The following is a 14,017-nucleotide window of genomic DNA, read 5'->3' on the forward strand; positions in this document are numbered from 1 at the left end:
GGGATGTTGAGACTTGAGATTGACCGGAACGTTGACGGTTTGATCTTGGTGTTATATCATATAGCCCGCATGTTTCACTCTCCTCCACAAACATCAATCATCAGATCAGTTATCCATTGTATCCGGTAAGGGCGATCACGCTGAGCGGCAATGGGGCAAAGCCTTGCGAGTTGCGAGTCGAAAGCAGTGCATACTAGTAGAGGGCGATGTTCCACGTTACTAGTCCATTTACTAATTAGTGTGTTGCTAGCGCGTGGATGATTCCTCAGGCCCTTACGCTGTGCCGCCATAGTGATTGATCAAGGTCCAAGGCCAGCGGGACAAAATCGACCGTTTCGGTAATACTTGGGCCTAGACTAGCTAGACACTGGAAAGTCTGGAAACGCGGTGCAGCACTAGTACACTGGTCGGCAGTCGGGAATTCGGAATCGGATAGTGGCATACGCTTTGCCCAGCTACGTCCACCGGCCGTATCTTGCACGTTCTGTTGAGAATAACCACAAGTTCTTATACCCTAGCTAGGATAGAAAGATAAAATTCTGGGGAAGCGAACATGTCCGACGGTCTTATTTTTCGGTAAGTTCCGATCGTACATAACTCCGCTAGTCGTTGCAGTATGCACAGGTCTACTGATTGAACTGTCAATTTGAACATATGCCTCGAATCTCAATGCATTCACCGCGTTAGGTGCCAGCTGGGAATCGGCAAGATATCCATGGTAATCATCAGAATGAACTCTTCTGCATATCGTTGGAACGGGCACGGACTGCTAGGGAACCAAGGCCAGACCTCTATGGCGGGAGGCTACGGCTCTGTCTATCGAGGACAGACTACGACACGCGCGAGGACTACCGACTACGAGCCAGGACTCCTGCCACCGCGCCAGGACCCCTGCCACTCCCGTCCTGTACTGCCAGAGCGCCCCGCTCCATCGTCTGTAAAATTACAACACGCTAACTAAAAGCAAGAAATTTCGCAACCAGGAACAGGATCCAATCAGCCAGAATCAGCTTGAAAGTTGTAAGAGAATTCGACATCGAGTCTGGTGGTAAAGACATTGGGGCTGGAGCCATCGTTCCGGATGGCAGTGGATAAAATTCCGTCATCCGTGGATTTGTGCAGGTGAAGCACTAGTCGAGAGACGAGAGTGACGGACATGCTAGGTATGTTATTCAAAATCGATTCCTGTTGATCGCATCAATCACTCACCAACCAGTAAATGTGGCTAGATTCCCTCTGGCGATATCCTTGTCAATCGTCAGGAAGTAGCTGGTTGTAAGATGTAGTGCGTGCTCACCGGACCACACTAAACCATGATTCCAACTCGAATGACTGCGTTGATTTTATGCTTGTTCTCGTTAGTGCTGAGATTGTACTCGGAGCTGAGAATGTTATATACCAAGAAGACATGCAGGTCTGTTGATGAAATCCATCTCCTTAGCGATCTGGATGTGCACAAGGTGCGCCAAATTCGTGATAATCAAATTCAAGTTAAACCGAGCCAGTGGGTTGTAGCGATCCAGCAGGAAGGACGATCAGTAGATTATCGATTATTATTGCATAGAATCAAATATTGGTCACTACTGAGCGCTGAGCATTCTTGGAGCCTCGACATGGCCATTTCTGAGCGGAACGCAAGGATGCTCGTCAACGCAAGTCAGAAATGCTATTTTGCAGTGAGTGTGCCAAATTACATGACCCGGACGTGGCATAATGTTATGTAATGAGCTGAGCGCGTAATCAGCCAATTTAACATTTGTCACTAGCTATTGCATGTTCGAAAAAAAACTTCAAATGGCTAGCTTCTTCCTGCATTACCCGGACCATGGAGAATAATATTCAGCACAGTATAAAAAGCTATCTTCTTACTGCCTCTGTTTGACCCTATATCACATCCTCAAACAATGCATCTCTCTGTTATTGCCGTTGCTTCCGCTTTGGTAGCATCAGTATCTGCCAGTCCCATCAACATTGATAGTACCGGAAAGTGTCCTGCATTCTGCGCATACCAAACTTGCTGCGATGGGCAGACATGTAAGGTTGATGACGCTACACTGGGCCCATATGTAAGTATAAGCATTTTGCAGCTTGAATTTTAAACACACGACTCACCGGCGTGGTAGCCTATCTTGATATGTGTGTCGGACAAATGAGTGCCATGTCGTGACAGTGAACTACGGTGAGTCGTATTTCTACTACAATCAGCATCGGTGCAGAAGATGGCTGATGGCACGACATACGAATTACTACTAGTTGAGTTGATCAATGTCTTGCTTTCGAGCAATAGAGATTTTGGAATAGGGAAAATACTTGAATACATACAATGTGACTGAAGTACTTATGAGTTTTGCAGTCTCGTCATGCGTTTGAACATTGGCACCACGACTCCGAATCCTCCCCTCATAGGCGCTGCATTGGCCCACTGGGATGTATCACGGCCCCACTAGATGGTGGTATGTATCGAAAGTTGTCATTGTCAAACTGCGAAAGCTCAAGGTCCAAAAATCTGCTATGGAAGTAGGCCGCTGTTAGGGATCCATGTACTTCCGACTATGGATGTATGGAAACGACAATATCGTAGATCTGCGAAGGGAAGACTAGACGGTCATAAACAACATCAGTAGTTTGTAACTACAATGTTCTGTTGTTCCGTCCAGAGCTGTATCCAAGTGCGCACTCTTTCCCTTTCTTTTCCTTCAGGCTTATCATGGCCCGGCTCATTTCTCGATGCGCACATCCCACCACAAGACATACGGGCCTTGGCCGGTGGATGATGATGACCAACTTCATTGACCACAGTGATCGGCCTACTAATGATGTTGAATAATATCAAATTCTCTACGATTGGTATCATCCAGATTAATCATCCTCCCGCTAATATTTATCACCACCTGTTTATAACAATCCCGTACACCCGAAGTGCCCGTGCCAGGGCCAACCTCAGACTCAAGTATTGTTGAGGAGCTCACTCATCACCTTCGGCCAGCTGTATTCTACAATCATCTGTATACATACTTTACTCGGTCCCGTACAGATTATCGTGTTAATCAACGCCTTGACACCTTCAATCGAATTTGTTGAAAAGAAACTCCCGCACCTCTTTTTATCTAGTTGCCACATGTTCGAAAATGAACTTCGAATTCCTGCGTCACCCGGACCATGAAGAATAATATTCAGCACAGTATAAAAAGCTGTCTTCCTACTGTCTCATTCAGATCAATTTGAACCTATATCACATCCGAGTCCTCAAACAATGCATCTCTCCTCTGTCATTGCTGTTGCTTCCGCTTTGATAGCATTAGTATCTGCCATTCCCACCAACATTGATAGTACCGGAGGGTGTCCTGAACTTTGTGCGTACAAAAATTGCTGCGTTGGGCAGACATGTAAGATCCAGGGCGCTATAGGCACAGATGTGAGTATAAGTATTTTGCGCCTTGGATTTAAACACATGACTTACCGGTGTGGTAGCCTATCTTGATGTGTATGCCAGACGAATGAGTGCCATGTAACGACAGTGAACTATGGTGAGTCGTGTTTCTACTTCAATTAGCATTGGTGCGGAAGATAGCTGATGGCACGACATACGGATTACTACTAGTTTTGATCGATGTCTTGCTTTTGAACAAATTTTACTGCCGCTCGAGCAATAGAGACCTTGGAATAAGGAAATTCTCAAATACTTAAATACATAGAATGTGATTGGAGTACTTACGAGTTTTGCGGTCTCGTTATACCTAGAGAAAGTGCCCTGTGCAAGTACTGTAAGGTATACAGCGGAGCCCGACACTCATAGCTACAGTATTTTTATGTAATGTTCTGACATCCATCATGCATGTTGTGAACAGAAGTCATGTCTCAATCTTTTTGGAAGACGGTATATGACTCATATTTTGCTTGTATTGATACTCCGATTTGAGAGCAAAGATGACTGAGTTCAACCTACTTCTTATGATGTAGTTACAACTCAACCAGTACGCAGGGCCCCAATGGTAAGACACCGTCCCTGTCGGGCGGTTCGAAAGTCGTTTAGCTACCAGCAGCACATCCAGCAGTGGGTGTTTACATGCTTAGGTGTCCCTGTGTCACAGTTCGAAGGCGGTTTAGATGTGCACGGGCCCTCACAGGCTTCCTCCTGTCGAGAAGAAATCATCGGCACTGTAGTGGCACTGGCGACATTGGATGATTGGAAGCGACAAAAATTGTGAGGAAAACGATTTGAGCGACTTTCATGGTATCTGGTATAACTATGCATCAGTCTGTGATACGATCATGCTAGGAAAATCACACACCGACGGAAAGTTTGATCGTGCGATATGCGCGAAGTTACTATGACAAAGGATTAGAAGAGCTACTAGTTATACATCCGTTCAATAAAATGCATAGTGTATCGTAAGAGGACTACTCACTGCAACAGGAAGTGCTCGTCTGAGGCCTTTTCAACCCGACCGCATTCGTTTTATACCTGTTCTCGTCAGTGGTGAGATTATAAAAAGTTTTATACCATATATGCAGCTCTGCTAATGAAATTCGTCTCCTTGGCAAGCACATCGAGTCGTTGATATTCAAATCGAGCCATTCCACGATACTCACAGCTACAGCATCTCCAATGTTCTGACATCCATAAGGTCAAAGCCACGTCTCAATCTTTTTTGAAGATGGTATGACTCATTGGAGAGCAAAGATGACCGAGTTCAACCTACTTCTTATGGTGTAGTTACAGCCCAGAGCAGCACATCCAGCACCCAGGGCTGGTATTCGTAGGCTTCATTCCTTTCGGACAGCTCGTAGGCGGTGTAGACTGGCACGTGTCAACACAGGTCCAATGTACTTGTCGAGAAAAAATTGTCGGCACTGTAGCGGCACTGGCGACATTGGAACCGACAAGAATTGTGAGAAAAACGATTTGAGCGACTTTCATGGTATCTGGTATAACTATGTATCAGCCTGTGATACGATCATGCTTATAGGAAAACCACACACCGATGGAAAATTTGATTGTGCGATGTGCGCGAAGTTACTATGACAAAATATCAGAAGAGCTGTTATACATTCGTTCAATGAAATGCACATAGTGTATCGTAAGAGGACTACTCACTGCAACAGGAAGTGCTCGTCTGAGGCCTTTTCAAGTCAACTGTGTTCGTTTTATACCTGTTCTCGTCAGTGGTGAGACTATACTCGGAGAAGCTTTATACCGAGAATATGAAATTCGTCTCCTTGGCAAGGCGCATCAAGTCGTTGATATCCAAAAATCTACGAAAGGGATTTGAACCCGGTCTTGGCGTCTCGTGGCTGCCTAGTGGCTTTGGCTGGCAGCCAAGTGATATCTTTGGCGTTACGCTACATGCTGAACTCTTGCCTCATGTTGACCCTCAGGGCATACTGCACATGTCCATGTACAGTCTCGAAGTACAGAAAGTTGGAGAAAGCTTGAGTTTCGCGTCTGTTGCGGTAGAGCATGATGATCTCAATATTGAGATCCACCTCATGCCACGCTATGCCGAGCTCTTCCGTAAAAGGCCACGAGTCAGACCGGAATACACATATATTATTGGGGGGATATTGCAACCTTCCAATAGCGGCCGCGACCCTGCCTTCTTTGGTCCATCGTGACCTAGCTTGCGACAGCAAATCGCAAATAAGGAGCGCAAGGAAAGACAGGCGTTCTTGAATCGGAAAGCGGAAAAGGGACAGGGCGAAGTTGTACTGGCGACCTTTGTGGAACAGAGTTGGTCGTTTGAAGGTGTCCCCAACTGGTGGTTCTGGCTTTTACTAGCAACCGATGATGAAGGAAAGACATGGAGAAGATTCGGAATAGCTATCAGCCACGAAGTTAATACTGACTCAATCGCACGAAAGAGATTTAGTATTCGGTGATATGAAAATACAAACTACTACGTACTGTGTAGATCATCATGTATACGTAGAGATTCGGAGTACTTGCTAGAAATAATCTCGAGTCATTTTTTTGACTCCGGAGTCCGGACTCGGAGAGCCGGAGGACATTGACACTGCCCAATTAGGACAAAGCTTCCTTCTTAACCACTGTCGAGCACCGCAGCGGCACAGCTGGGCAGTAATATCGGTGCAGTTTGAGCTATACGTGAGCCTGCGAACATTTAGCTCAAACAAGTGCTTACTAAGCGAGCGAACGCGCGTCAGAAGACGCGTTTGTTAAACGCCGTCTTGCATTTCACTTCTATCTCGCGTTCGCTCCCTAGATTTCTCACCCGCCCACCACTTCCCCTAGGTGTTTTAGCAGCGTTTTTGGGTTGTGTCGTGTTTCAGAAAACTTCCCAAATACCTCTGCTTCACACTCGAGGGTTTCTGGCTGTGTCCTTTCGCCTGGTCGATTCTTCTCGCGCTTGGCTTCTCGCGCACCTTCGTTCTCGTCTTTTGCTTGCTGTAGACAACATTTCCCTTCTCCGCGCACACTTTCTCGCGCGCATTCAAATCTCGTCTATTGCTTGCTCTCGACGAAAACCTCACTCCTCTCTCGTCGACCCAGCGGATATCTGTGTCTGCATTGCCCGGCAAAAGCCGAAACAGACAGCAGCCGAAACCCCCACCCCCAACTGACGAAATTCATGTCGATGCTCATCGCACTTAATCTATACTAAGTTTAGTACCAGTAGAACCTTTCCACTATGTTAATAGAACGCACACGGTCTGCGAATTCTGTAGCATCCTGTCTCGTACGAAAATGTTTGCTCTTCGCAGACCGCACTTTGTACATAGCTCAACGAGCCTTAGTAAGCATCCCTTTTATCTTCATCTTCATCTTTGTCGCCCCCTGTTTTCACGTTCATCATAACGGCAACAGCAATGGTCGGTCGTTTCAACAGCCTCTCAGACGGACCACGAGCAAGAGTAGGCATGGTCGAACATTTTCAGATAAATTCAAACATCCACATTAATGCTCAAACAGCATGAAAATACGTCCAAAAGCAGCTTTGTTGTGATTGGCTCCGAACTAGTAGGTATCGCACCATCAATCATGATGCCAAAGCGAAAGCAGAAACATGACTCACTGTCGCGATGTGCCCCCCGTGCTACCGGCCCAATTTCAAACCGACTACTACTGGCAGATCAAAACTGGGTCTAATCCCGCACCCTAAGGCATGCAGGTGAGTCATGTGGTTGAACCCAGGTTGCACAGCGACCTGCTCATACTCACGGAAGCACCGGCACAAATCAAGCCATCGCAGCAATCGTAATACGTTTTAAATTTTGCAACGTTGATTCGCAGTTAAACATGCACTGACAAACATAGATACTGTAAAGCAACAACAACGGCAAGGAGGGAAGAATGCATTTTCTGTACGAGATGATATAATATTTTAAGGGGGTTTTCGAATGATATTTCTGACGATGGCGGAATACTATTATAAGACAACGGCCAGCTTTTATATCATGCATATACTAATCTGCTCGATTCTGATCGTTTGTGGAATTGTCATTGCTGTCAGATCGCAGAAATTTACCTGCAGGAGCGTGTTTGATTGATTGCGACTACGCTACAGTGTATTAGAAGCCATGTCTCAATCTTTTTTGAGGCGGTATATGATTCATTTGAGAGCAAAGATGACCGAGTGCAACATACTTCTTATGGTGTAGTTATAGCTCAACCAGTACGTAGGGCCCCAATAGTAAGACACCGTCCCTGTCGAGCAGTTCGAAAGTCGTTTACACCAAGGAGCTAACCAGGCATGCAGCACATCCAGCAATTGGGGCTTGTATTCTTAGCCGACATCCCTGAATCACAGTTCGAAGGCGCTGTAGACTGGCACGGGCCAATACAGTCTGACGTTTGTCGAGAAGAAATTGCCGGCACTGTAGTGGCACTGGCGACATTGAAACCGACAAGAATTGTGAAGAAAATGATTTGAGCGACTTTCATGGTATCTGGTATAACTATGCATCAGCCTGTGATACGATCATGCTAGGAAAATCACACTGACGGAAAGTTTGATCGTTCGATGTGCGCGAAGTTACTATGTCAAAGTATTAGAAGAGCTGTTATACATTCGTTCAATAAAATGCACATAGTGTACCGTCAGAGGACTACTCACTGCAACAGGAAGTGCTCGTCTGAGGCCTTTTCAACTCAACCGCGTTCGTTTTATACCTGTTCTCGTCAGTGGTGAGACTATACTTGGAGAAAGTTTTATACCGAGAATATGTGCAGCTCTGATAATGAAATCCGTCTCCTTGGCAAGGCGCATCGAGTTGTTGATATTCAAATCGAGCCAGCGGACCGCGGTGATTGCAGGAAGGATAATCGTTGAGGCAAAATAACGAAACGTTTGCATCACCCAATGTTGCTGAGCGCTCTTGGAGCTTGGCCGTTTCTGAGCAGAGGGCAGGGATAGTGGCCAAGAAACAACTTCAAGTTGTCACTGGTAGAACTTGTCAGCCATGTATGGGTCAGAAGAAAAATGAAAATCAGGCGTGGTAGCTATATGCATGCAAGTAATCTTTGAGGTGACATTCAGTGGCAATGAGCTGACTCCGAATTGTTAATGCCGTATCAATTTCACTTACCCACCGTATTGTTGTTTACGCACACATCACACCACGACATACCATGGATGACCAACAAGTTCGTTGACGGTGGTCGGTCTAACGATGAAACGGTATCAAGTTCTCTGCAATCAGCCTAATCCTCCTGCTAATCATGCTGCCCGTCTATATCCGGTTAGTTAGTGCTTGCCAGGTGGTAGAGTTGAATATGACTTGCTTACTGGGAAGCTCTAACCCATCGGGCCTGTGCAACTTCTCCTCACAACATTTGCCTCCATTGAGTCTACTCTCTCATGCGTAGAAGCTCTGACCCATCAGGTCTTGCGTCGACTCTTCCATGTGTGGGGTCCAATCCTAACGCCACATTTCTACTGTTCACTATTTCATAATACGGAGAATCCGTGCTCATCTTAGGCATTACATGCCTCGAAGTCATGTCGAATGTCTTGAATCGTCGTCAATAGGCAAGTTGTTTTGTAAGGACCTAGTAGTCATACGCAACTCAGTGACAGCTAAACGACACGTCATTACCGCAGCCTTCGGCCCCGTCCCCATGTTATAAGGACCTGCAGATCCAAAACCTTGGAATTCAAACCAACTAATCTTTCTGCCAGTGTCTTGAGCGCTGTACATGAACTCTGTTCATACTCCCGTGCTGTCGTAAGTGACCTGCTTATGTCACATGTCTGCACCTCAGCTGAATTCCTTGCCGTTAGGTTGGCGCCGGGCCAGTGGGTCTGGTAGCTCCAAAACGGTATCTCAATTCGCATCATCGATAAAGACCCCACCCTCGCATCGGACACCGTGGTTCTGGAATATGGGTTTGTCGCACACCCACTTGTCCCACCGTGTGGTCTCATTGAATACATGTTCTATGTAGCCACGCTCCCTCGAACTCTACAACTTCCTGGACGTTTCAGAAGTTAATAGTCGGGGAAAATCAGCCCTTCTCGTCCGTTCATACAAGCCTGGCACGTTGGAACCTCTGCAAGACTTATCGATAGTCTAGCGTGTGGAACCTACTCTAGCAATACCATTCGTGCGTAACACCGTCGCCTGATCAAACCTTCATGCTGATTCGATTTTTAGCAAGTCCCAAAATTGATACAGCTCCTGGATGTGATTCTGCGACGCCATCTGCAGAAGTTCTCTTGTTCTGTTGAGATGGACACCGGGCTGCGCTCATTCGAACAGTCCGATGAGGGTGTCACTACTATTCTAGCAAACAACGGCATATCAGAGACTTTTGACACCAAGTGGATCATCGGCGCAGTTCAATGTACCGGGATGAACGAAACTGAAGGTGGCTTTGAAGGTATCGTGCGCAAGCAACTTGGGCTCACATTTTTAGGCGAGACTAGAGACGACACCCGGGTTGTGACTGGAGATATCTGCTTGATAGGCGTTGGTCTCGATAGAATGGTACATCCGGTTTCTACAAATTGGATCAAATGCTGTCCTAATTCAATCTTTGAAGCATTGGCACCGATTTGGAAACTTCCTTGAAGGGTATGTTTAGTGAAGGCTTGGAGACGTGTATATCGATGGTGTAAAGGGTCTCATTGCGTCCAACAGACGAAATTGGCGATGACGGCTACCAATTTTTCCTCTTCGGCCGCGAAAAAAACTTGACCTAACGAAGATTGCTCAGAGCGAGGAGCTTGTCTTCGAGACCATTGCGTCGCTAATACCAACAGAGATCACATTCAACAAGGTGGTTTGAATGAGCGACTTCCGGTGCTCTTTGTGTTTCTGTTGATGCACACTCATCGGTTCATTCCAGGGCCAATGTGCGGATGGTGAATAAGTTTGGCGAGGGTCGAGTGTTCGTTGCGGGCGGTATGTGATTCGGTTCAATATGTCTGTGGGGGTACCCGTGCATGTCGTCTTAGATGCTGCTCAGTATGTCTATCTTTTTGAATGTCTTCTCGCTAACTGCTGCTAACATATTTAAGTATCCACAGCCCAACGGGTGGACAGGTATGGTTGATCCATTGTTGCTAATATTCGCTCATTTGTCTATGAACAGGGACTCGATTCAGGTGTACAAGATGCAGTGAGCCAGGTGGATGTAGTATGTGCGTTACAACTGGCCGCGCCCTACACCAGTTCAATCTAGGATGGAAACTTGCGCTTGTTCAAAAAGGGATCGCTAACAAATCTCTTCTCGAGACATACAGTGCCGAGCGTCTTCCTGTGATCTCAGAGATGCTCGAGGTTACCACCTAGATTATCGACAGGACAATAACGTCTGGGGACATAACAGCCAGACGAAGTCCCATCCTTTACATGCTTGGCATCAACTGCTGATTCAGCATCGTCGTACTCGATGGATTCGTGGCTTCAGTGAAGCCTATCAACGCATATGGAGTGCTTGACGAGGGGAACCTGGAGGCTGATGACAGGGCACCTGATACACCCAATATACTGCAGGTGGGGCGCGCCGAGCCTGACGCGACGACGCTTTTTGGTTTGTACAGACCCTGGTACCACACAATACCTGTATTTGCGCCGAGTCTCGCTGATGCTACCCCGATCTTGGGTGCACTGGAGGCATACGACAAAAGTGTCGTACGATTGGCAGTCGTTCTGCCATCGTCGGCATCAGTGACGCCTGTCGCATCTCCTATTGACCTCATTGACCGAGAAGGCTATGCTTGTTCGGCTTACCTCGTGGAATTTGGCCAGACGAAAGTGTTTGTGATACGGCCGAATGGAGTTATTGGGGCGATAGTCCATGGTGCAGAAGGCGTGCATCAGGGAAACGTAATTCATTACACATGATCACAGAGTGCTACAGAGCGCTCTGTAGCATTCTGTACGATCCAGCCCGCCGATGTGAAGAAGTATTTCTCAAAAATATTTTTCGATACGTAGTGGCCTGAATGTGCCTTTGACTTTACAAGTACAACTCATTCCTGTATACCTCATTCAATGTCATCTCATGTACGCGTTCGAAAACATAGAATGATAGTGCCATACCACCAAAACATATACGAGGGAAAAGCATATGACAAGAAATGTCCAACATAGGGTCTACGACCCCAAAGGACTCAATCTGATGCAAAAAAAAATGTCATCTCATATTAAAGACGCGACAGCGGCGATACTCATTGGAGTAACTATATTGTCTTGTTATCACTTGTAGCATGCCATCAGGGAAACGTAATTCATTACACATGATTACAGAGTGCTACAGAGCGCTCTGTAGCATTCTGTAGCACGATCCAGCCCGCTGATGATGTCCTCTCCCAAAGTCTGGTTCAGTAAGCCCTTTTCCGACTCACATGCCAGCTGATACTAAGCATCACGTACAGTAACGGGGACGTCCTCAGGATTTGGAAGACTCATGACAGAGTATGCCCTCGACCAAGGAGACATCGTAGTAGCAACCCTCCGCAAACCACAAGTCCTATCCGATCTCGCAGCCCGATACCCAGTAGACAAACTCCTCGTACTCAAAGTCGACGTCACAAAGCAGGAAGACATCGATGAAGCATTCGCGCGTACGCGTTCAGCGTTCGGACGGCTGGACGTAGTGTTCAACAATGCCGGATATTCAATTGTCACAGAAATCGAAGGCACGCCCGTTGATAAAGCGCGCGAGCTTTTCGAGACAAATTTTTGGGGCGCGACGAATGTTAGTCGTGCTGCAGTGAAGTTTTTCAGAGAGGTGAATGAGCGGGGCAAGGGGGGGACCATTCTTCAAATGAGTTCGATTGGTGGGTTTAATGCGCTTCCTGAATTCGGTTATTATGCTGCGACGTGAGTGTGGTCTACACGTGGTGTTGATTGAGATGATGCTTATGTGTTTGCAGTAAACATGGTAGGAATCTTGGCATGGACAGTGTTCATGACTGATTGGCTGTGCAGCACTTGGAGGCTTCACGGACAGCCTTTCAAAAGAGTTACCGCCTTCATGGAACATAAAGGCATGAACCTCTGACAGACCAATAGATTAATACTCACGACAAGAACCAGATCTGCATCATCGAACCTGGCGCGTTCCACACAAGCGTCATGAACAAGGCAGAGGTATTACCGCAGCATCCAGCATATACCGATGAGTCCTTTGAGACTTCAGTAATGCGTCGTCAGGTGGTCGGCGCAGTGTTCGAAGGAGATGCGTATAAATTCACGCGGACTGTTTATGAGGTCGTACAAGGAGGAAATATACCAAAGCGGTTGCCGATGGGGTTGGATGCGATCGAGTTGTTGAATGGCAAGATTGAGTTATTGAAGGCGACTGTGGCTGAGACGAAGGGGTTGTCGGTGGATTTGAAGAGAGATGGTGGGGCGGTTGGGCTTATGTGAGATGCACCCGAGTTGTGCTGTGCATTGTAATAGAGTCCACGGGTCATCAGTGTTTGACGTCTGACTTCGTGCGCAGGAGCTCCTCAAAGGAGGCCAAGTTCAAGCTTGAAATTTGACCGTTAAGAGTATTGAACAGAAATTATAAGAAAATGCAGACTCCCGATAGGTCGGATCCATTGAGCGCCGGATGAGTTAGTTTTGTCAGACAGGAGTCGACGGAATTTGAAGGTGCACAACTCTAAACCGTGTATGATCACATCCTGGATCTTGGTGAGCGCCTCTAACTCAAACTACTGTTGTCTGAACTGTTCAAGCACCAGCAGCTTGAGTTTTGAATGACACTCCGTGCCAAGCACCCAAGACGCTGTAAATTTTATGCCGAGTACACCTCTAACGTTAGGTTGCACATACATCTTGACTGTCTTCGTGATCCGAGAACTGTGGCCATGATGCAAGTTCAAGTCTGCGAGGGAATTCAACATTACATAATACAAAAGTTGGAACGTGACTCGGCGTTTGAAAATTTGATCAGTCATGCATAACGGTTCATTGCATGCCATATTCACATTGATACTCAAGCTACGTCACAGCGCTCCTTCACGCCCTCTTGCGCACAACATGCTGAGTGGGCAGCAGGAAAAGACAAGGCCTACTCAGTCTCCACACTTAGGCGTGAGGTGATTCCCATCATTAACCACCACACAGCAATTTGAGCAGGAACACGGCGTATATGATATGATACAATTGTCCGATCCGGTCCACAGTGAAAACCAAAATCGTTCCCGTTATTAAAGCTTTGCAGGCTGTTGCGCACCCCACTGAATCTGTGAATAACCGTGAGTACGCGGTCTGCACATAAGCCGTAAAAGTACTCACTACGGGGTTGCAGGGTCTGTTCAAGGGCGTCACGGTACCTGCATTAGATGCAATAGCTATACCAGCCATCGCTGCGGCAGATACTATGACAATAGTGGTGAGTGAAGTGAATTTCATAGTCGAATGTCGATGGTGTTTTCTGGCCCGCATAGGTTGGCTTGTCATACGTTATCAGTGTCAGGTACAGCCAAACCATTTCATGTGCCTGCATCGCCGGATGCTGGTGTAGGGGAAAAACTACTTGAAGTCAATTTCGCCGGATAGCTTACCTGCATAACAGCAAGTTTACGACACATCCGGT

General features: G+C 46.8%; 4 protein-coding genes across 4 annotated transcripts; all 4 read left to right on the forward strand.

The window, feature by feature from the left end:
- Positions 1–553: 553 nt before the first annotated feature.
- F5147DRAFT_651094 (uncharacterized protein) lies at positions 554–2,447 on the forward strand (the record flags this gene model as incomplete). The annotated part of the gene is made up of 8 exons (XM_041433510.1): positions 554–576; positions 688–937; positions 1,230–1,285; positions 1,363–1,414; positions 1,461–1,676; positions 1,945–2,066; positions 2,171–2,179; positions 2,354–2,447. The coding sequence occupies 8 exons, from the start codon at positions 554–556 to the stop codon at positions 2,445–2,447; spliced, it is 822 nt and encodes a 273-aa protein (XP_041295030.1).
- A 741-nt stretch (positions 2,448–3,188) lies between these two features.
- Positions 3,189–5,880, forward strand: F5147DRAFT_759714 (uncharacterized protein; the record flags this gene model as incomplete). The annotated part of the gene is made up of 7 exons (XM_041440458.1): positions 3,189–3,415; positions 3,961–3,992; positions 4,034–4,204; positions 4,718–4,892; positions 4,971–5,007; positions 5,168–5,529; positions 5,632–5,880. Exons 1-7 carry the CDS (start codon positions 3,254–3,256, stop codon positions 5,878–5,880), a joined length of 1,188 nt encoding a protein of 395 aa, XP_041295031.1. The 5' UTR covers positions 3,189–3,253.
- Positions 5,881–9,208: 3,328 nt separating this feature from the next.
- F5147DRAFT_744648 (uncharacterized protein) lies at positions 9,209–11,403 on the forward strand (the record flags this gene model as incomplete). Its single annotated transcript, XM_041439692.1, has 12 exons — positions 9,209–9,280; positions 9,407–9,529; positions 9,637–9,805; positions 9,830–9,948; positions 10,004–10,035; positions 10,310–10,365; positions 10,507–10,511; positions 10,556–10,582; positions 10,636–10,743; positions 10,797–10,801; positions 10,842–11,292; positions 11,356–11,403. The coding sequence occupies 12 exons, from the start codon at positions 9,209–9,211 to the stop codon at positions 11,401–11,403; spliced, it is 1,215 nt and encodes a 404-aa protein (XP_041295032.1).
- A 256-nt stretch (positions 11,404–11,659) lies between these two features.
- F5147DRAFT_632713 (uncharacterized protein) lies at positions 11,660–12,840 on the forward strand (the record flags this gene model as incomplete). The annotated part of the gene is made up of 4 exons (XM_041432831.1): positions 11,660–11,792; positions 11,844–12,291; positions 12,345–12,375; positions 12,484–12,840. Exons 1-4 carry the CDS (start codon positions 11,765–11,767, stop codon positions 12,838–12,840), a joined length of 864 nt encoding a protein of 287 aa, XP_041295033.1. The 5' UTR covers positions 11,660–11,764.
- Positions 12,841–14,017: the final 1,177 nt, after the last annotated feature.

The sequence above is a fragment of the Suillus discolor genome (assembly GCF_016758755.1).
Source record: "Suillus discolor strain FC423 chromosome Unknown F5147scaffold_16, whole genome shotgun sequence".
NCBI lineage: Eukaryota > Fungi > Basidiomycota > Agaricomycetes > Boletales > Suillaceae > Suillus > Suillus discolor.